At 51.3% G+C, this 23,551-nt stretch overlaps 2 protein-coding genes across 2 annotated transcripts; one reads left to right on the top strand and one right to left on the bottom strand.

The window, feature by feature from the left end:
* Positions 1-8,507: 8,507 nt before the first annotated feature.
* IUM83_11839 (Neutral zinc metallopeptidase, Zn-binding site) lies at positions 8,508-10,439 on the bottom strand (the record flags this gene model as incomplete). Its single annotated transcript, XM_067936425.1, has 1 exon — positions 8,508-10,439. The coding sequence occupies one exon, from the start codon at positions 10,437-10,439 to the stop codon at positions 8,508-8,510; it is 1,932 nt and encodes a 643-aa protein (XP_067792202.1).
* A 4,174-nt stretch (positions 10,440-14,613) lies between these two features.
* Positions 14,614-15,024, top strand: IUM83_11838 (Calcium-translocating P-type ATPase, PMCA-type; the record flags this gene model as incomplete). Its single annotated transcript, XM_067936424.1, has 1 exon — positions 14,614-15,024. One exon carries the CDS (start codon positions 14,614-14,616, stop codon positions 15,022-15,024), a length of 411 nt encoding a protein of 136 aa, XP_067792203.1.
* Positions 15,025-23,551: the final 8,527 nt, after the last annotated feature.

Raw genomic sequence — 23,551 nt, 5'->3', positions numbered from 1 at the left:
TGTTTCTTTTTCATGTTTTTCCTACAAAATGCATGTTCACTGTGACGGCTGACCATCTCGGGTAGCTGCCACAGGAATTTCAAGCCTCTGGCCGAGAGCAAGCAAGCCAAAGCCTTTGCGCCGTATCGCTCTGGCTTGCTTGCTCAGCAGGCCAGAGGTGGGCCTGACATCTCCCCCTGGTTGACTTCGCGTTGGCGGAGTCGATACTCATCCAGGAGTTGACGCCAATGCGAAACGTGCTTGATCTGCGCTTCGCTTTCCCAGGTTGCCTCATGCTCCGGCAACCCATGCCACTTCAAGAGCCATTGACGTTTGCGACGTCTAGTTCGTTTCTTGAGTAGCTTCTCCACAATGTTGAGTTCTTCTCCAGTGTCCTCGTCCAAGATTAGAGGTACAGCCTTCGGAATCGGTCGATTCGGAAAATCCTCACGATTCGTTTGGTAATGGGTCAGTAACCCCACGTTGAATGTCGGATTAAGACGTTTCATCGTGCGCGGAAGTATCAACTTCGCCACGTTGTCGTTCACCATACGTTCAATCACGAACGGTCCAACCTTCTTAGCCGCTAATTTCGCTTTCTTCAATTCCGTGTTCTTGTTTACGGTTTTCAGCGGTAAGTTCTTCGTGTCGAGCAGCACTAAGTCACCTCTTTTAAAGACAACTTGTCTGCGCTTGCGATCGTAGTACTCCTTTTGTCTTGCTTGAGGTTCTTCCAAATTCTTCTGAGCACGTTCTACGATCTCCTGTCGCTCCTTCGCAAAGTTCTTCGCGAACTCCGCGAGCGTCACATCATTCTCCGATTGCAGCAGGTCTTTCATCTCCTCTGCCACAATGTTTGACACCTTACGTCCTGTGTCAAGTTCGAGTGGCGCGAACTTCGTAGACGCGTTGACGAGGGTCGAATGCGCATATTCGATAGTCCCTAGGTGCTTAACCCAATCGTCACCGTGATACGAGATCATACATCTCAATGCATCTTCGAGCACGAGGTTCTGGCGCTCTGTCTGGCCATCTGCCTGAGCTCGGTGCGCAGTTGTCATGCTGAGTTTGATACCCATCAACTTCATCAATGACTTCCAAAAGTCCGAGATGAACTTCGAGTCGCGATCACTGATGATGACCTTCGGCAATCCGTGATGCCGAACAACTGCATCAAAGAACACTTTAGCCGTGTCCTTCGCGTCAGCTGTCGAATACGTTGGTGCATACTTCGCTCGCTTGGACAACTTGTCCACTGCAACTAGTATTGCATCAAACCCTTCCGACACTGGCAAACCCGTGATGAAATCCATTGACACCACTTCCCAGCATTCCTTTGGCACTGGTATCACCATCAGTAGTCCTGTTTTCTTCTGGCTGCTGGACTTCCATCGTGCACAAGTCTCACATGTGCGAACGTATTCCCTTACGTCGCGGTCCATAGTCGGCCAGTAGTACCATTGCGATGCTTTCACGTACGTACGTCGACTTCCAGGATGCGCGGACGTCGTTCCATCATGAAATTCGATCATGACATTTGTGCGAAGCTCTTTTATCTTCGGCACACAAAGTCGGTAGACAGTTTCGCCTTTCGTCTGTTTGAAAAACAGAAGCCCATTGTGCTTGACGAACTTCTCTTTTCCTGCTCCATTAGACCACTGTTGCTTGAAAGCAGGGTCTGATTCGTATACTTCCTGAAACACTCTCTTCGTCTCAGGGGCCAAGTGCGGACTTACAAAAGGATAGCCGACGCTGTTGACTTGCTGTTGTGCTACGCCAATCGGGCGACCCTCCCCCCGTAAGTCGACATCGTCGAGTAACAGGTGAGTATCATCCGTTGACAAGTTGCGCAACACTGCAGACTTAATACGGTGGTCATGAACTGGTGCGACATTCTTCGTGCATTCGTCGTCGCAGTCATGAACCGTATACGTCACATCCGGAAGAGGTGCTTCTTTCTCCTCTTCGTCTTCCAGTCCATCCGGTGGAGGCCGTGAGAGCGCATCCGCTACAACGTTCATCTTACCTCGCACATGATGCAAAGTAAACGTGTATTGCGAAAAGTGCGTCAAAAAGCGAGCCATCTTTGGTGACACTCGTGGGTGATGCAACATCCACGAACCCGCTGCGTTATCCGTGTAGACGTCGAATGGGCGTCCATGCAGATAGTGTCTCCACTTCTCCGTAGCCACTTTGATAGCTAGTAGCTCCATCTCATGCGTAGGCCATCCACGCTCATGTTTATCCAACTTCTTCGAATAGAAGGCAATCGGATGATCTGCTCCGTCATATTTCTGTGACAGAACTCCACCAATACAATGTCCTGACGCGTCCGTCGTCACGATAAACGGTCGCTCAAAGTCCGGCAACTTCAGCGTAGGTGCTTGCTGAAGTGCGAGCTTGAGATGCAAATACGCGTCCTCCACAGGCTTCGTCCAATTCCATGGGGCATCTCCCTTCGTCAAATCCCTCAACGGATGAGCAATCTCGGCAAGATCACAGATAAATCTGCGATAATATCCTGCCAAACCCAAGAAACTCAACACCTCTTTTCGATTCGTCGGAGTCGGATACTTGGCTATCGCTTCCGTTTTACGCGGATCAACGCTTACTCCTGCCTGCGAGACAACATGTCCTAGGAAAGCCACTTCGGACTGACCAAACGAACACTTTGCCATGTGCGCAAAAAGCTTCTCGCGACGCAGTACCATACAAACTGCACGCAGATGCTCCACATGCTCCTCCATACTCTTCGAAAAGATGCAGATGTCATCGAGATACACGACGACAAATTCGTACTTGTCGAACAGCTTGTGCACGAGCCTGGACCATGTCCCTGGCATTCCAGCCACTCCCATGGGCGCTACACACCACTGATACGTTTCCTTGTGTGTTCGAAACGCAGTGTACGGACGACTTGACTTCACCACCACCATTTGATGATATCCGTGCGCAAGATCGATCAACGTGTAGATGACACAACCTACCATCTTATCGAACAACTTCTCGATTAATGGCAATGGGATCTTGGCAATAACAGTCACGCTGTTGAGATAGCGGTATTCGAACACCCAACGCAACGGAATCTTCAAATTGCCGCTACGCAACCGTTCAGCCCTTTTCGGCATTTGACCTGTGACTGGGTCCTTCTTCGGGATAGCGAAGATGTTCGAAACCCACGGCGAGTTCGACACTTCAATCCATCCTTTCTTCAACTTGTCTTTGACAAATTCTTCGAAAGCATCCTGTTCCATCTTCGACATGCGGAACGGTGCACGAGAGCTTGGTTGAGCCCCCTTCTTCAACGTCACTTCAAAGTTGACTTCACGCATCGGAGGCAATCCGTCTGGTAATTGCTCCGGAAACACATCCTTGTACTCCTTACCGACTACGTTGAAGATCGGTTCTGGAATTCCTTCCACTTCGGGCACAAGTTGTTTCTTCACCCGAAACACCTGCTCATACTCACCTTCCTTCAAGTTGTGCGAGAACGACGGTGCATCGACGTCGATGAATTGCATCCGGTCACGTATGACAACCTCCTCCTTTTGCCAATCCACTTGAGGGTTGCAGTCCTTAAACCACGGTTTCCCCAAAATGACGTCGTGCGACTCCGGCAACTTCCATTCCACGAACTCGATCGCTGGAAAGAAGTACCCATCCATGCTCACTGGCGCTTCCACGTGTTTGACATCCGTCGCCGGCGTTAACGTGCCATCAAAGCGCTGAGCTTGAAGACGTATTGACAGAAGCACATTACTAGCCAAATCTGGCATAATCATGTTCGTGCTTGCACCCGTGTCCAACAGAATTCGGACATCTCTGCCATTGATGCGACCCTTCCTGATGAAAAGGTTACTCGTACGTTCGGACTTCACTGCGTTCACCTTCAAGGTCTCCATTGTACTTGTTGGTTGCGATCCTTGCTGAACCAACTTCACTGACTGCTTCTCATGCAACTCAGCTTCCTGCTCTGGCGGCGATCCGCACACACCAGACTCCAATTCCGGTTGCATCGCATGCAAACTCGGTTCTTCAACTGGCTGTAGTCCACACGAGCCAGCATCTTCCGTCATTTCTGACGCTGCAGTGACAGTCTCTTCCACTTGTACACGTGCCTTGTCCTTGAATGCCTGTAACTCATCCGCTTGTTCCTGGATGTCAGCCACACTCATAGTCACGCGATCCATGACGACAGTATCCACCTGTTCGTCATCCTCGAGGACCATGTTCATCCTCGGCTTACGCCCTTGATTACTGCCCGAGTTGTTGTACTTCGGCGCATTCCGCTTAGCCATTTGCGTCTGCTGCGGCTGTATCGGACATTGACGAGCCCGATGGGCGCTACTCCCGCACCGGAAACACAGGTTTCGGCGCGTACATTCCTCCTTCGACGGTACCCTTACGTTGTCGATCTCCATCGGCACTGGTCCATTGTTGTTGCTCTTCGATCGTCTGTTGTCGTACGATCGGTACCTCGGTCTGTCGCGTGCTCCTTCCGAGCGTCCACGATGCGCGTGAGACCGGTCATAGTCGAGCGCTACGGTAATAGCGTCGGTCAACGTTGCACTCCTGCGATACTGGACTTCCTCCCGAATACTTGACGGCAGACCACGCAAGAAATACATGATCTTGTCCAGTTCGCTCATCTCCTTGACTTGAGTAATCAAGTGCCTGAACTTGCTGATATAATCGGGCAAGTCTCGACACTGGCGCTCCTTCAAGTCATTCATCTGGTCCCGAAGACGTTCTTGCAGATCCAGCGGCACGAACGGTTCCTCCAGCTTCAAAAAGAAGTCTTCCACACTCTTCACATCGTCCTTCTTTACGATGTACCACTGCGCGGCTCCATACTTCAGCGATCCCGCTAACACAGCCAAAATGCGTCCACTCAACTTACTATCCTTCCAGTCTATGCCCTTAGCTAAAAAGTACTGCTCCACTTGCTCCCGGTATAGTTGGAACGATTCCTTGAGCGTCCCCCCTTAGCTGGGCATTTTATCCCATCCAGCTTTAGTTGCGACAGCTGCCTTGACTTGCACAGCTCGTCGATCAATTCTGTCTGCTTCTCCATGGCCGCCAACATACTATGCATTAGTTGGACCGGATCCGCCATCTTGAACACGCGAAAACTTCGTACTTTGTGTGTTCACCCTTGAAACTTGATACCGGTGGGAGCAATCTACTTTTAGGGGCACTGACTAAAAGAAAGTAAAAGAGAAAACCTGTTAAAGAAAATAGCCTACGCTACTTCCTAAAATTGGCCGAGTTATGCGCTGTGGGAGGTCTTGGACTTCTTCGATGCCTTTGAAGAGGTCGATGACACGTGAGAGGTCGATGACGTGTGAGAGGTCGAGCGGTGACGGTTGTCGTCCTGGTCTTCGCTTCGCCAAAATTTTGCTGTGCCGGGCTACCAAGAACAAAAACTGACTAACCGGCTTCGAGACTTATAGTGCTCGATTTATATGCGGTGCAGTCTTTTGAGAACAGTAGCTACTTGGGCAAATGGGCTGTCACCGGGGCCAGATGCAAAACAAATTTGCACCACGGCTGCCCTCCAGTTATTTCCCACGGTCAGCGTACAATAATAGGTTGCCCTATTAATGTACAAAAGTCTCCCCAACAGCTGGGTTGGTCACGCTGACGTGATACTTACACCTCAAGCTGAAAAGCCTCCCCTTGAGTGCCGTGCAGCAGCGAGCCTTCCCCCGCTAGTGCTACCAGATGTCGCGTTGGGCCCGAAGAGTGTTTGTCGTTGAAGTGGGTGCGAGTGTTGGTCATGTCGAGAAGCGCGGTAGTTGTGATCGATGTGCGGGGTAGACGGTTTATTTAATACTGAATTGCTACTGCTAGCCTAACATGCATGCCTCGCTGTGCTCCTACGCGAGCACAGGGCTCTCTTTGCGTATTTCTGGGGTTTTCCTTGACTATGTACTACCCTGCATCTTTTTGTTTTCTTTTCATTTATTTTCTACTAAATGCATGTTCCATGTTTCTTTTTCATGTTTTTCCTACAAAATGCATGTTCACTGTGACGGCTGACCCTCTCGGGTAGCTGCCACAGGAATTTCAAGCCTCTGGCCGCGAGCAAGCAAGCCAGAGCCTTTGCGCCGCATCGCTCTGGCTTGCTTGCTCAGCAGGCCAGAGGTGGGCCTGACAACGGTCCTCTTTAGTTGCAGTCGGGCAGTTGCGGAGGTAGTGATAGCCGTTGCAATGGAAACACCCAGTTTTCGGGGCCCCCTTGCTATTCGGCTGTTCTTCCTTCACTATTGTCCTCTCGTCACTCCGCGCTACGAACTTTCTCGACCGACTGTTGAATTTCGGTTGTTGCACATCAGCGTGGCGCTTTTTACCTCGAAACGAGTGTTGCTGCACTTGGGCCTTCTGTTTACGCCCAGCCTGCTTAGCCCGATTCAGTGCTCTATCCTCGATCGCGTGTTCCAGCGCTTGCTGGTTGATCAACTTTGACAACGTCATTACACTCGTTTGTGCATCGGGAACCCGGTAGTCGATTTCATTTTGCACCTTTTCCTTCAGGATGGTTGGCAAGGAGTTGACCAGCAGTTTGCATTTTTTTTTCTTTGTTCCTTTTACTCCTTCAAAGAAACTAGAAAGACCGTATTTCTTAATCAGTTTGTTGCAAGCGAGAATATAATCGGTCACACGCGATTGGATATTAGCCCTTTCACTACCAGAGATTTCTTACGGGTCTCCTTGGACCTATGGCTCCAGCAAATCAATTCAACGCACAGGGGAAAAAACGACCAATCAAAAACACCAATTTTTACACGTGGCGACGGTGGTTTACTTCACGGTACTCCCAATCAAAAGTTTGAGAGGTCGAGCTACATGCCGTCGCGCCCTGGTCAGTGTCGCTACAACGGCAATGGTCTATGGAAGTAGGAGCCGTTTGTTCGTCATTCCGTTATAGCATTATCCCAAGTATGCGTGCTTAGCCGAGCACCCCATGTAGTAGCAGTTTCAATCTACATCCGCCAACCGCTCGCACTCCTGCACATGCAATCCTGCGTAACATTCACACTGGCTTGCTATAACGCTATCACTGTAAGCTTATCTAGTTTGGTTAGGATTCTGTAGCGTTGCCTGATGTATGAATTTGAATATTAGCTCGTATACATTCGAACCTGCTCCGCACCCTTCCAGGCCAGGGTCCATGTCGGTCTCCCAGTCTCACGTGTCGTCGTCGGCTACATTGAACAACGCATCGAAGTTCTTTTGTCCACGAAGGGGAGGCGGGGCTGCTAGCCGTTTGTGGCTCGTGCGGTAATGCATTTTACAGGTCCATGGAGACCTGTTAGGTTGTACAGTGCTTTGCCGTCGTCTCGTAGCTTTTAGTTTTGGCCAATCGCATCTTGCGATTAGACCTCTTATGGGTCCCTATGGACCTATAAATCACTCCAGCTGGCTGGTAGTCAAAGGGTTAGTGTTATCCATGTTCATCTTCAATTCACTCCGAAACAATTCATTCACTGCGGTAGCGCTTTGTTCTGGTAGTTGTCCGTGATAGCGCGAATTTCTCCAGCAAAAACTCATCAGTCACGTCCTTCTCTGAAATTCCCCAACTAGCTTCACACAGTGCCACCAGCCGGTCATCGTCAAACGAACTCTTCACGCTCTTCAAAATGGCACCGAGGTCTTCTTTTCCATCCTTGCATCGCTCCTTCATGGCGTCCACATACTCTTTTCGCAGCTTTAGCCATTCGACCAACGCTTCACGTGATGTAGAAGTCACCTTCGGCGCACTAACCACAGCAAATATCGGCATCGGGGCACGAGTCACGCTTGATATGTCTGGCGAACTCGCAGAGTATCTGGTCTCACTTGTCACGGGTGTCGAAACTCCATTCGAGTCACTAGCAGCCTGGCCTTGGCCGCCGTCGTCGTTCGTAGTCTCGAATGTCATGCTGTAGTCGTCTTCCCAGTCTGTAGTCCTGAGACCACAAACTACTACAGAATTCTTTGTAGTGGGTCTTAGCGAAAAACACACTGCGAAGGAAGCTGGCGCTTCCTGGTGAACACAAAGTCTATTATGCGTCCTACTGCGTTTATTCTCTGATGTCCTTTCACTACTAGGCGCGGCCTGTCGGCCCAGCAGTGGTTTCCTAACCTCCAGCTCGGCATCGCAGCTCTTGCGATGCCCAGTGAGTGGGTGGGGACTTTATCATGAATCTCACCACTACACTTTTACGGACATTGGACGTCGTTAGCTTGAACTACGAAGTAAGTGACATCAACGTACCTCACTGAGAAACGAAACGGAATGAAACGAAATTGCTACATTCGGTTGGAAAGTTAGACCAAACCCCAGACCAATTTGCAAGTTTTCTTGCAACTCGGCAACTTCGTGTTTGGCGACATCAACACGATATGTATCCGGATAAGTTTACCACCGATGATCGAACCACGAGAAAAGCATTTATTAAGGTGTTCAAAAACCCACAACAGTGCCACGTGCTCGTACCAACGCGAGCCGAATTAAAACAGAGAAAGCAGTGCTGCCGTAAAGATTAAAACTTGTAGCGAGATCGGACGTGGTCAAGAATGCGACGCAGCATCCAGCCATCACTCGGCGTGATCGTGGTAGAGCTGTACGCCATCATGATGGCATTGGGGAAATCCTTGGCCGGTTTGGTTTCCAGGCCGTAAAAGTCCGGCAGACCGAAGCCGTGACCGATTTCGTGGCCGATGAACATGATGTTCCTGTCGTACAGGTTTTTCAAGGTGTTGTTGAGGCTCACTTCCTGACCCCAATCATAGCCGAACCCGTACGGAATGTCTTCCTTGAGCCAGAACGACATGTCGAAGGGTTCGCCCTTGCACGCACTTGTGTCAGACCACACGTTGTTGACATTGTCGTAGTAGCGGTAGCACTCGTCGGGACACTGCGGGGCACCATCCGAGCCAACGTCACCCTCGTAGATTTTGCCGAGCAATTCGTCGGACCACCCGAACTGGGACGCTTGGTTGGCAGCCCACCCGACCATGTTGACCTTGACCTCCGTGAACGGCCAGCAATTGTAGCCGACCAGCCAGTCGTTCCACGCGTTGAAGTGGCGCTCCAAGATGGCCTGGAACTTGGACGCCTTGTTCTTGTCGAGGTTGCTCTTGGCGTCCCAGCGCACGCAGTAGTTGAGCGAGCCGTTGTTGTGCACCAGTTTGTCCATGTGGAAGTTCTTGTTGGCCATGACGTTCCAGTTGGCTTTGTTGGACACATCCACGTTGGGGCCGATGCGGTTGTCCCAGACCCAGTCCAGGTACTTTTCGCTGATGTACTCGGTTGGACTGGAGACAACGCACTCTCCGGGCTTGGACGTGATCTTGCCGAAGGTGGGCTTGGTGCTAGAGTGGTTGGTGCCGGTCTCCGCGACGATAGAGCCCCCCGAAACGGACATACCCCGAATGACGTCGGACTGAGACGTAGATGTGTATGTCTGTTGCTGCTGTTGTTGCTGGATCTGGTTACTTCCTTTAGCCGAAGAGCTCGTTGATCGCAGCATGGTGTTATGATCGGCATCTGCACTGACACTTGACTCTGTTGAAGTTGTGCCATCGGTCGACGACTCAGCTGACGCCGTCTGCTCAGCTTTCGGCCATCCCTGGTCTCCAGTGCTACTCGAGGTTAGCGATGCCCCGGTTCCTGAAGACGTTTTCGTCGAAGGCAATGGACCTTGATCTCCAATTCCACTAGACGCAGTCGAAGCAATTCCACTAGATTCAGTAGTACTGCTCGTCGTGGACCCCGCGGCTTCCTGTGAGCCCTCCATCGTGTTCGAGCCGGCAAGACTCAATCCCGCCCCTGAGCTCGACCCGCTGCAGTCTACACCTAGCGTTCCAGATCCTTGATCCCCGTTCGTCGGTGTCCACTCGCCATCACTTGAGCCGCTGCAGTCAACACCCAACGTCCCTGATCCTTGGTCACTGGTCGGCGGGGTCCACGTACCTTCACCCGAGCCGCTACAGTCCACGCTCAGCGTGCCCCACCCTTGATCACCGCCCGGAGGAGTCCACCCACCTCCCCCAGAGCCGCTGTAGTCTACGCCCAAGGTCCCTTGTTCCTGGTCACCACTTGGCGGGGCCCAATACTCCGACGGGCCAGACTTCCATCCTCCGTGTCGGGGCCAGTGTTGATCACCACTATTCGGGTTCCAGTAGGACGAAGGTGACGGCCTTCCTCCTTGCTGCTGGGGCCACCCCTGGTTACCAGGGCCAGTAGGCTGTTCACCAGAGGGAGTCCACCCAGACGAAGATGCTGTCGACGGCGGCGCTCCGAAGTTCCCAAACCCATTGCCACCTACGGATGTCGGGGTTAGACTATCTGTTGCTTGGCCGGGCGACACGGTGCCTGCCGTCTGCGTAACATCGTTCTGGCCAAAGTCGAATGCAGACGACGTAGCGGCCAATGTGGCTGCAAGCAGTGCGTGTACGGAGCTCGACCGCATCCGCGAGCCACAACCGTGCTGAATTGGAAGTGACTCCACGATACGGCGAGCAACGCCAGCACGATTGCGAGAAACAATCTGTACTGTAGTCAACGTGCTCTCGCCCTTGTTACACCGTCAGCATGAATCTCATTCGCAGCGCCGGTCTTTGGCCGCTTGAGACGACCGAGTCCACAAGAGCGCCCTGAGGTTGTTGAAGACTACGGATAGTTTTTACAAACGCACAGCGAGTTAGGATAGGGAGCAAATCGTGCCGGCAGTTCGCGTCGAGTCGGAGTTTACTGTAAATACTAGAATACGTTATTCAGGTATTCTGAATACTTCATGGGCGTGTTGCGATGGACGACCCAAAATGAGTCAACGCCAGGATCAGAAGCGACAAGTGCACCACAAAACTCAACGGGGCTGCGAATACAGAATGGCTCCTCCAAGATTGCTCGACCGGTAGACAAAAGTTTGTGCTCACATACTAGTACATGCATTACGCAATAGCTGAATGCTGCTTGCAAGCGACCGCAGACTGCTATTTTATGAGATGCAGAACCACAGTGGTGTGGCCCTGAGTTGTTCGTCTGGCGACGGAGACTGTGCGGACGACAGTGTTCACAGAAACAACGCCTCAAGAACAAATCGATGTGCATCAGCAGCTTCTACGAGCCGGTTGTTACATACCAGGTAGTTTACAGTGTAAACTTTACATTTACCGCATCGCCCCTGTCCTAAGCGAACTGCAATGTATACAGTTTATGGTACATCTGTTGCCAAGTCTCCGAATTAAATAATAAAAAGTAAAAGTTATAATAATTCTTGGTATTTTGGACCAATCAAAAAGTATGGACACGGCGGGAATTGAACCCGCGTCCATCCGCATAAAATTGCGGTGCTCGAATAGAGACAGCTTGCGTCTGCGCATGAACCGACAGCGTCATGAATGAGACGCCTTGAAAATTGCGAGGGAAAGTCCTTCGTCGGCTGCAACTTCCAGCGCCTTGTACTTAAGCATCTGGCACGAAACAGGACAGCCATCCTTACGCATAGAGTTGATCCACAGCACAATATCACCTTCAGTGTCACAAGAGAGGACGGTGCCCTGTCCACTGTAGCGTAGATTCTTGAGGTGACCCTTTCCTTCATCACAGACCGCTACAATGTGACCCTGTTGCTTTTTCCATTTTGAAATCTGCTTCTGTTTCCGCAGAGTATCGGACGCTGCAATTTGGGTAGAAGTGTGGAATAGCTTCGTTTACAGAATAGCCAGCAGCCAGGAATTCGAGAAGGCGGCGCTTGTAAGTATAGTCGACTGCAATGCGGGTGTAGCGCTTTGGCTTTGTGCCGGTTCCTGTGGTGCGTGGTCTACCCATAGCACTTTGAACACTGAGACCGAATGGCTGGTGGCAGCCTATAATTAGCTGGCCGACATGGAATTTTAACTACAGACATGCGGTGTCAATGCATTGTTTTCATTGGCTAAAATAAAAAATTCGCTTAGGACAAAACTTCGCCTAGGACAGAGGCGATGCGGGTAGTTGTGCGCGCATGTAGGGACAGTGCCGTTCAGCCCCCTCTCCGGCAGATGCTTGTATCGCTGCTCTTGCCCGCAGAGCACGTGCTAGAGAAAACGTTATAATCACACGTTGGAATCTGACCAACACAACAAAAGCATCATACAAAAACATATTGCCGGTGCAACCACACGCCCATTCTGCCTCGCTGCTCGTCCACCTTCCCGCACCTAGCCCACATTCACGACGCAGGAGGCGTCCAGCTAGAGGTCCTCCGAAGGTGATCTGAATGTGACGGTATGGTGCGGGGATGACGGTGTGGCACACACTGCGGCGGCGTCGCAAGCCAGATCAAACCCCCCTCCTGACCTGCAAGCGCACTCACCTCTCTCCGCGCGTCCAGAAGCAGCAGCAACCTCATGGCTCCACTCCGCGCTTCACAGCTCACCCCAGAGAAGCTTCATGCTGGCGACGTACTCGCGTATTACTCAATGGCTTTCGTCTGTGGAGCTCCTCGTGGCTATAGGGAGGCCGTCGTGCTGTGCATCGAAGGCAAGGACGACGAGGAGCATCCAGTAAGTGTAGACACTGGTGAGATCATTGAGCTTACGATGATGGTTAAGCGGATCAAGGACCGCTTCGGAAATCCCGTCGGAGATGGCGACGGGCACTGGCGCAAGGTGCGAACGCTGACGTTGGTGCCGGGGCTCTTCAACGCCCCACAGCGCTCGAGCAAGTTCTGCAATTGGCTGTAGTCGGCAGTGCAGGAGGCAGTTGCTGCAGCTGCTGATGCTGCATGTGACGAAACCAAGGCGTTGGGCGCGATAACCGGGTTGACGCTACACAGTGCACGTCCAAACGCTTCGCCCGCGTCCAGCGTTGCAGGATTGCCCGTATGCTAAGTCCCAGTGCCAACTCGGATACAGTGACGGATGATGTAGGCGAGAGAAACGACGATTTGTCGTCAAGCCCCTCGGCAGGCGAACAAGTATCCACACAGGTGGTACAGTATGATACCGGTGCTGTGATAATGTCCAGCCCGGCGTTTGTCGACACTTCGACCCCGACATCTAGCGACCCAGTCCAGACGGCGACACAGCATGCCGGTGAAACCGAGGATATTCCTCCTACCGCCTGTGCAGAGCCCCAGAATGCTGGCTCGGGCGTAAGCTTGCAGTTGTCGGAAGCCATCGAGTATATAAAGACAATCCCTACGCGGTGGCAGCGAGCAAAAATCCGTCACCAGCCTACGAAACGACCTGCGGACTGGCATGTGCCGCGCTCACGAAAGCGCCGCCACCACGAGCGGTGCGCTATTACCAGAAGTGGCACACATATTTACCATGCCTGGACTATCAAAGCGAAGCGTACTAAGGAGTTCATGCAGATTCCCGGTATGAAACAGCGGCTTCGGGCTTTGCACCTGCGTCGACCTGAGTTCGTGGAGGCCAGCAGCGATGGATTTACGATTATGGCGGAGGTCAAGTGGCCTGTGTCGGTGAAATTCATTGAGGAGTCCGAAGTGCCTGCGGGAATGAAGTTTGCCGATATAGGCGACGGAGAAAAATGCCGATGTTCTGGTGACTGTTTTATTGACAGCTGTACCAACGCACAGCTGGCGATATTCTGCACCTTTGATTGCTGCAGCTTGGGCTCCGCCTGCAGCAACGCGCCGCGAACGCTTTACTCATTGCGAACGCCTTCTGCATTGAGGATCTACGATACAGGTCGGGTGGGATTGGGTGTCTTTACTACGGCCTACCTCGAGGTCGGCGACGTGATCGGGGAATACGCGGGTAGGCTATGCAAGTACGACGCGATTGTGGACGGCCAACCTGCCCGAGCACATGAAAGAAAATAGCGGGTACACTATGTTGTTACACGCAAAGTCAGTGAGAGGTAAGTACGTGTATGTGGAGGCGCTGGAATGCGGGTCTATCACGCGTTTCATGAGCCACGCATGCGACCCCAACGTGGAGTTCGTTGAGGTGCAGAACCGCACTACTGTAAAAGTCATGGCTAGGATGCTAAAGACCGTGAAGTCCGGGGCAAAGCTCACAGTGAATTACGGAGACCAAACATGGTGCACATGCGCGTGCGATGAGTGTTAGGTCGAGCCGGAGTAGAGCGGCAAGTAGTGGGCAAGTCCAAGAGTTTAGCGTTACGTGTGGGGCATCAGATCCACAACTAAAGTAAACGCTTAGCGTAATAAATGAAATGCATTGGTACCAATTATCTCGCTTAACCGCGCTTGAACGTTCGAGCAGTGATGTATCTGAAGCGCTTTGACAAAATATAACACCCGTACGAGCGCTTCCTAAACTTATGGGCGATTTTGAGTTAAACTCTCGCTTGCACTAGTCCCTATACACCTCCTGTATGTTAGATACATACCGGAATCATGTGAATTTGAGCTTGCCGAAGCCCTGGATAGTCAAAAGGTCAGTACTGGTCCCACTAATAAGGGCCTTCCTCCTGGGTTACTCGAGTTGTTGCCACCACCGTCAGTCCCCCGTTTCCGCCTTTTCAGGCTCACAAGGATTTCTCGGCCAGCGCTGTCGATATAATTCAGTAGGCGTGTTGCATAGATCACGTGCACACACACTCCAAACACGACTTGCCGCGTGTACACGAAGGGTGCTACGGAGGTGGTGCTGGGCCTGTGCCAGAACATGCAGCGCGTGGACGGCTCTTTCGAGGATCTGGACGATTCTCGCAAGGCGAAGATCGGTGCCGAGGTGATTGAAAAATACGCTTCGCAGGCGTACCGTACGCTGTGCCTGGCCTACCGCGACCTGGATGTGCCCGCTGAGGAGACGATCAACTGGTCGGACGAAGATGTGGAGAAGAACTTGACTTGTATGGCGATTGTCGGCATTGAGGACCCCGTTCACCCGGAGGTTCCTGGCGCCATCCAGCAGTGCAACCGCGCCGGCATCACTGTGCGCATGGTGACGGGTGACAACATCACGACTGCGCGCTCGATCGCCAGCAAGTGCGGTATCACCAAGCCGGGCGATGGATCGCTTGTCACGGACGGCCAGACGTTCCGCAACCGCGTGTTGTTATCCCTCGACAGTTAGGAAGCCGCTCGGAAGAGAGGCAACGCAATTTGAGCGTGACGCAAACATCCGCAGCGGGGCGAGTAGTCGTAATAAAGTCGCGAGAGTCGACAACGCGCAAGAAGTAGTTGACAACGATGTCTTCTGTCTGCTTGAGAACTTCGTTCTGTATAACATCCAGAAGGTCCATGCTTGCGTAGAGCGGGTGAGCTGAAAGCACACGTGTGGCGCGTCAATCCAAATCGAAAGTGACCGGTTGAAGTGCAGGGTTCCTACCACCTACTTTCTCCATCATCCGGAGGGAGCTTAAGCCGCTGGCACCAGATACAAAAGAATATCAGGGTGCTTTCACGTGACGGTTGTCCCGTATAGTTCACCGTGACGACACCCCACACCATAACCACGCAACGCATATGCTGCCGTTGCACGTAGGGGGCGACGGAGATGACCACTACCTTGGCGGCCCCTCGACGCGAACGGTGGAGGGCTTCAAAAATGTACTGATGCTTTTCGTGCAAATTCAGTCTTCATTTATCAGGCGGGATCAGATACACATCGGTACCCATCCAACGTTTTTACCGACTTCTTACGAGCGCCATCGCTGTCGCATTTGATGGTAATATCCACTAAATCACAGTGTCCCTCAACGCTATTCAGGGTCGACCGAGCTGAAGGGGTGGGTACACGGTCTAAATCGTCACGGCTAAGTCGTAGCTAAAGCGTCGGATCAAGACGCAATCCTTCGGTGCCTGATACAAAAGGGTACTTTCTGAGTTTCTTAAAAAAAATTGACCTCGGTTTAGTGGCAGTTAAATCATTCGCACCAGGTGGTTCTGCCGAAGCACTGTTTGGAGCGTCTAACATCTGATTTTTGAAGTTTCAATAGAGAGGTAAATTTCGATCGAAATTGCTCTTGTGCGTTGAATGATAAAATGTCCGTCCTAACCCGCATTCTAATAACGTCAGTTGTGTCCTGTAAAAAGGGTACATGAAGCTGTAAACAGAGTAAAAAGTCAAGAAGTTCGTTTCATTATAGGAGGGCTTTGCTCCAAATATGTAGTTGTTTCTTGTAGAAACAGACTGTCGAAACGTGACCCTACCGTTCGGATATGCTTAAGTTACATGGATACGTTGTTCATGTATCGGTTTCCAGCATGTATCGTGTCCAACGACGAGAACAGTCGCCATGCCATGATTGCAGTAGGTAGGTAGATTCTCTTCCTCAGACCCATCACTTATATTCATATATGCTGCAGACGTTTGGAAAAACAGCAGTTGTTGGAAACAATGCACAGATTGGATTACCATAGTGCACACACGGGATCCGCAGGCACCTCTGGATACTCGGTGGGTGGCACCTACCCCAGGCAGGATTGTCAAAATGCTGCTCACCTTACCTTGCTCGAGTAGCAGCGATCAACAGCCCCACAGTATTTTCATTCCCGAACTTCCTCGCATCCCCACAAGTCCAAGACCACCACTTTCCTCAACCCCACCATGGCGTACCTGCGTGCCATCACTTCCTCCGTCTTCGCTCTGGCCTTCGTGAGCCTGAGTGTGCCGGGCGCTCAAGCAGACGCGTGGACCCAGGCCACCGTGACTGACGCAGACACCACACTGCTACTCTCGGCGGTAGGCGACGTGAGCACCTACAGCTCCGGCGTCGCCACGTTCCTCTGCGTCTACAAGGTCAACAGCTTGGAGACGCAGGCTGGCACGGCCGGTGACATTACCGACTACAACTTCGGCGTTACTGCTTGCAATGCCGGCAGTAAGCAGTTCGTGGGTCGGTGCCCTGACCTGACCACCTATCCTGACTGTGGCAACTACAACATTGTCGTTTCACCGAATTCCGGGAAGCCGAGGGTGACCACGGTCAACAAGCCGGAGTCTCAGCAGACATCGACGAAGGATTCGCAGCAGAAAACACTGCGCACGTCTCAGCAGACATCGACGGAGGATTCGCCGCAGGAAACACAGCGCATATCGCATTAAGGATCTCGTGTCGGCCACACACCCATCGCGGTGACCATGCGCGAGACCGAGACGTTTGCGCTGATCTACATCGACCACAATTCATGTACACAAAGATGTGACTTCGCGAGCGGAGTTCGCACCAAACGGACCGTGATGTCTCGACTCACTAACGTTACGTCTGACATCGTAGTGCTGTACTTTCGCGTACTTGATGATAGCAATACGAAACCATTTGACGCCCTCGTCTTTCAAAGTTGCACAATCGCCTACATGTAGCGTTGGCCTCTTGCGTCTAGAATTTCACTGCAGTGGCGACGTCAACGCCCCCTGAAGATCGATTCCTCCGCCACGACTGAACAACTTCCAAGTGAATTTTCTTGATCGCATCCTTTATTGCCTCGGAGCATCTACGCTGTCATCCAAATGCATTTCAGTGTTTTGAAAACACAGTCGATTCACTACTATTTGCTCAGCGTGATTATTGAATTGCTAATACTAGTACGGTAATATTTTACAGTTATACCTTTCAAAAAGGTTGGATTAGTTTCAAGGTTTCAAAGTTTAGGATTGCACAAGCCACCGCAACCCGAAGGTAACGAGCTAGATACCACAACTTGGATCGCCTTGGAGAAACATGTTGCGAACTTTCGCTTCGCTTCACTTAACTTATAAGGTCTGATATCAAGTACAACGTAAAGTAAATTGTAAACTTGCAGGTTTGGAAGAATTCTACTGATACAGTGTTGTTTTTAGCAAACTCAACGCCCGAAAAAAAATATTTTCCAAGCATTTCCATATTGATCAGATGCTCTGAAACGTTTCGAGCTGCGATCTCCCCTGGGACGCTTTTAAGCTAGACCACTTGCTTGCTATAACCTATTGTACATAATAAGCAACGATCATTACATACCCACGATTTGAACCGAGTAAGCAGGGTGGCACCGACGTTGTGAGAGCATCAGGATGATGCGGATGCTTCGGTAGCCCGATTACTTCCCACCAGTTTGTTGCATCGTATACCGATCACGTATAGGCCGGCAGTCACAGAAATCAGCGACCACACCGGTCAACCACAGTCAGCCGGTAGACTTCATCGTTGTATAGAGTATGTAGTTTTTCTTGTAGAAACAGACTGTCGAAACGTGACCCTACCGTTCGGATATGCTTAAGTTACATGGATACGTTGTCCACGTATCGCTTTCCAGCATGTATCGTGTCCAACGACGAGAACAGTCGCCATGCCATGATTGCAGTAGGTAGGTAGGTTCTCTTCCTCAGACCCATTACTTATATTCATATTTGCTGCAGACGTTTGGAAAAACAGCAGTTGTTGGAAACAATGCACAGATTGGAGTACCGTAGTGCACATGCGGGATCCGCAGGCACCTCTGGATACTCGGTGGGTGGCACCTACCCCAGGCAGGATTGTCAAAATGCTGCTCACCTTACCTTGCTCGAGTAGCAGCGATCAACAGCCCCACACTATTTTCATTCCCGAACTTCCTCGCATACCCACAAGTCCAAGACCACCCCTTTCCTCAACCCCACCATGGCGTACCTGCGTGCCATCACTTCCTCCGTCTTCGCTCTGGCCTTCGTGAGCCTGAGTGTGCCGGGCGCTCAAGCAGACGCGTGGACCCAGGCCACCGTGACTGACGCTGACACCACACTGCTACTCTCGGCGGTAGGCGACGTGAGCACCTACAGCTCCGGCGTCGCCACGTTCCTCTGCGTCTACAAGGTCAACAGCTTGGAGACGCAGGCTGGCACGGCCGGTGACATTACCGACTACAACTTCGGCGTTACTGCTTGCAATGCCGGCAGTAAGCAGTTCGTGGGTCGGTGCCCTGACCTGACCACCTATCCTGACTGTGGCAACTACAACATTGTCGTTTCACCGAATTCCGGGAAGCCGAGGGTGACCACGGTCAACAAGCCGGAGTCTCAGCAGACATCGACGAAGGATTCGCAGCAGAAAACACTGCGCACGTCTCAGCAGACATCGACGGAGGATTCGCCGCAGGAAACACAGCGCATATCGCATTAAGAATCTCGTGTCGGCCACACCCCCATCGCGGTGACCATGTGCGAGACCGAGACGTTTGCGCTGATCCACATCGACCACAATTCATGTACACAAAGATGTGACTTCGTGAGCGGAGTTCGCACCAAACGGATCGTGATGTCTCGACTCACTAACGTTACGTCTGACATCGTAGTGCTGTACTTTCGCGTACTTGATGATAGCAATACGAAACCATTTGACGCCCTCGTCTTTCAAAGTTGCACAATCGCCTACATGTAGCGTTGGCCTCTTGCGTCTAGAATTTCACTGCAGTGGCGACGTCAACGCCCCCTGAAGATCGATTCCTCCGCCACGACTGAACAACTTCCAAGTGAATTTTCTTGATCGCATCCTTTATTGCCTCGGAGCATCGACGCTGTCATCCAAATGCATTTCAGTGTGTTGAAAACACAGTCGATTCACTACTATTTGCTCAGCGTGATTATTGAATTGCTAATACTAGTACGGTAATATTTTACAGTTATACCTTTCAAAAAGGTTGGATTAGTTTCAAGGTTTCAAAGTTTAGGATTGCACAAGCCACCGCAACCCGAAGGTAACGAGCTAGATACCACAACTTGGATCGCCTTGGAGAAACATGTTGCGAACTTTCGCTTCGCTTCACTTAACTTATAAGGTCTGATATCAAGTACAACGTAAAGTAAATTGTAAACTTGCAGGTTTGAAAGAATTCTGCCTATAACGTTTTGTTTTTAGCATATTCAATGCGCGAAAAAAATATATTTTCCAAGCATTTCCATATTGATCAGAAGCTCTGAAACGTTTCGAGCTGCGATCTCCCCTGGGACGCTTTTAAGCTAGACCACTTGCTTGCTATAACCTATTGTACATAATAAGCAACGATCATTACATACCCACGATTTGAACCGAGTAAGCAGGGTGGCACCGACGTTGTGAGAGCATCAGGATGATGCGGATGCTTCGGTAGCCCGATTACTTCCCACCAGTTTGCTGCATCGTATACCGATCACGTATAGGCTGGCAGTCACAGAAATCAGCGACCACACCGGTCAACCACATTCAGTCGATAGACTTCATCTCGTATGTATAGAATATATAGTTGTTTCTTGTAGAAACAGACTGTCGAAACGTGACCCTACCGTTCGGATATGCTTAACCCCTCCAGCCCGGCTGATTTTGACCTTCTTACGCTGCATTATGCAGCACAGTTAGACTAGGAATTTGTATAGAACGTCGCTAAAAGGGCTTGGGAAGTGTGCACACGCTCGGCGATGGACAGGACACTGCCCGCTTAACCTGCATGGTGCAGAACGAATTGTATCCAGATGCTCCATGCAAAGCTGGATAATGCTGCAGAAGGACCGTGCAGTGTTGCACAGAGTCCATGTGCAATTGGGCAGAGACCAGTCGAATATCGAGAAACCAAACTCGAGTTTTTAGAAAAAGAGAAGGCATACGAAAAGCAAGTAAGCCGGTATCGCAATCAGATGATTACCCCAAACAGGTGGAAAACTGTTCATACAAAGTCCTATATACAATTTTCACAGCGTTTATGTCGAGAAACAGCTGATCAAGGAGACTGTTCCGCTGTCTGCTGCTGATGCTCCACATGCAACATATGCAGCTTAAAGTGACTAGCTACGTAGGCTACTCATTATCGTCCGAAGCTGCATGTGTTCTCCGCTTTTTTCTTGGTGTAGGCGTTTGCTCACCGGCAGACGAGTCTTGGGGCATTTGAGGCCCTCGCACGCGCATACGAATCCGACCAGCTATCTCCGGCGGAATCAAGCGGCCATTTTTCCAGTCACGGTGCCAAATATCCCAGCATGTTACGGCAACTCCACGAACCTTGCGGTGTGCGCGTAGGCACAGAAAGATGGGGCCCTCCTTGTTGCACTGCGAGCAGTAGTACGTGGAAGTCTTGGCGCGCTCCTTCCCTTCCTTCAATGAAGCACACACCTTGCACGCATATCGATATCGCTTGTTCTGGGTCGTTTGGTTTCGAAAACGCTGCAGCTGCCTGACCGTGTGCTCACTCTCACCATTGCCAGATCGCAGTGGCTGGGGTTGTTCCGCTGTAGCTACTGGCTGCACGCCAAACTCATTGCCCTCGTACATGTCAGACGCTTGAAGCTGGCACAACTGCAAATGCAATGTCTTCATGTAGGCGACGTGCGACAATGGTTTTTCTTCCTTGTCCTTGTAGAACTGCTTGTGAATAATGTACCCATTCACAATCGCCATATCAATCAGCCCAAGGGCAAGCGACTTGTAGTACTTTTGGAAGCGGACTGCACGCTGCAACGAGTAGCGCTGTAGGCGAAGCTGATCATGAACGTCCACGCCCCCCATGTAAGCATGGTAGTCTTTGATCACGCGGGGGCAGGGAACTTCATGCTGCTCGCCAGACGCGTCACGTCGCACTACTCGATCTAGCTCCAGACTCCCACCAGTACTTAGGAAGTGTACAGGCCATGAATCCCACCAGGATATCGCGGTCATGCCGGGAACGAGCTTTGACTTGGCTATTTTGTAGGTCCCCCGATCAATATCTTTTGGTCGATTCTTCTTTTTTTCAATGACATCTTTGCAGTAGCCAACTCTGTTTGTCATGATCGTGCCCACGCAATAGAACCCCATCAGTAGGAGCTGTATCGCCAACGCGACCGATGTGTAGAATCTATCCACGACCACCAAACGCATGCCACGTTGATTGGATCCTGGACCAAACACTGCCAACAAATTGCGCACTACTGCTGCAGGTCCGGACTTCATGTCGGGCTTATGGGCGTCGCTAGCGTGTTGTTTCTTGCCACAGTACACTTCGAACCTGGATAGATGCAGCATAAGAATTGAAAAATTGTCAGTGTTAAACTGCATAATGCTGCATAGCAACACTTTGGGTCCAAAAAAACTCACCTTATGCAGTACGCCGTCACCGCACTGCACAGCATGAAGAGTTTCGTGCCCCACTTGTGGGGCTTGTCCTTTAGATACACGCGCATCGTGTTGAACGAGCTGCGGCTGGGCAAAATAGCTTCATCAAAAGCGAGTTACGCGGGTGCGACATACCCGCGTTCAAACGTGGTCTGCAGCACGTCCACCAGCTTTCGGATCTTCCAAGCCCTGTCTCGCTTAGCTTGCTCGTGGTTGTTGGGGTTGAAGTGCAGGTTACGGGATATCTGCTGAAACCGATCTCGACTTAGAAAGGCTCCAAAGGTGCCGCGGGGAATGCCACCTTCATCCGTGGTTTTCCAGTGGTTTGCGAGCTTCTCGCGATTAGGCATAATCGCGCGTGCGATGAGTAATCCAAAGAACCGACAGATCTCGTGTGGCAGGATAGCCTTCTCGTTTTGCAAGTCATGAAGAATGTCTCGTCGGGTTTTCTTTGGTAGAGAAGCGTGAGCTCGGCGCCTTTTATTGTATCTTCGTAGTGCTTCATCCACGCGTTGAGGTATCATCTCCTTGCGATACTCGTTGGTGCACACTGCAATGTGCTGCCACAAAGGAACGTGCATGAAGTAAAAAAACAAAGCCAGGGGTGATTCGCCACGCCTCCACGCATCGGCACTTGCTCCTGAGTATCCTTGCCGAAGGCCGGGATAGCTACTCGTGTTCACAACTGGCTCGTATGGCGTTTGCATGTATTCATGCGTATCCGGTTGCACGACGTCCTCCCAGCCAGTCTTTGCCATGCCCTTCAACACTTCCTTCTTCAGGTTGCCAGCGAGAACCTCTTGAACTCCACCAATGGCGTCCAAAAACCGCTCGGCAAACTGGAATTCGTGCTCCACTTCAGCTTCCGCAGCTTCATCATTGACCGACTCACCAATTTCTTCGACATCACCCGGGAAATTTTCAGCAGCATCGTCATCAACAAACATGTCGTCCTTGGCTGCCTCGTCACCTGACTCCATAACTTCAAAGTCCTTCGCGTCTTCGTCTGGTGCGGTCAGGTTGAGATCATCAACTCGATCCAACATAACATCACGGGTTGCTAAATATTCAGCATAAGGGTCAGCATTAGGGTCGGCATAAGGGTCGGCATAAGGGTCGGCATATGGGTCGGCATATGGGTTGACATAACAGACAGCATAAGGGTCAGCATACGAGTCATCACGAAAGAACGCATGTACAGACACTTGCTTTGGACAGACTCAATAGTTCACATACGAAGTCACTTCATCGTCATCCTCCTCGGAGACGGCCGGCGTCAATCACTTCGTGCGGAGGGTGGGGATAGCCGTCCTTCGCTGGGCCATCAAGCATTTGCCGCGACGCACTGGTATTGTGAACGCAGCTGATCAGATGAGGCGAGAGGGACTTGGCATGATGAGTGAAGGCGGCGTTTCGAGCTGCGATCTCCCTGGGACGCTGGCGTTCGCTAAGCTAGACCACTTGCTTGCTGTAAGATACATAATGAGCAACGATCATTACATACCCATCGCATTCAGCCTGAAACAAAGTAAACATAGTAAACGTACAGTTCACGTAGTACTCGAGCACAGCCTCGGCGCCGATAAA

This window comes from Phytophthora cinnamomi (assembly GCF_018691715.1).
Source record: "Phytophthora cinnamomi strain GKB4 chromosome Unknown Contig37, whole genome shotgun sequence".
Taxonomy (NCBI): domain Eukaryota; phylum Oomycota; class Peronosporomycetes; order Peronosporales; family Peronosporaceae; genus Phytophthora; species Phytophthora cinnamomi.
The sequence above is the reverse complement of the archived record's forward strand: the minus strand, read 5'-3'. Positions and strand labels throughout refer to the sequence as shown.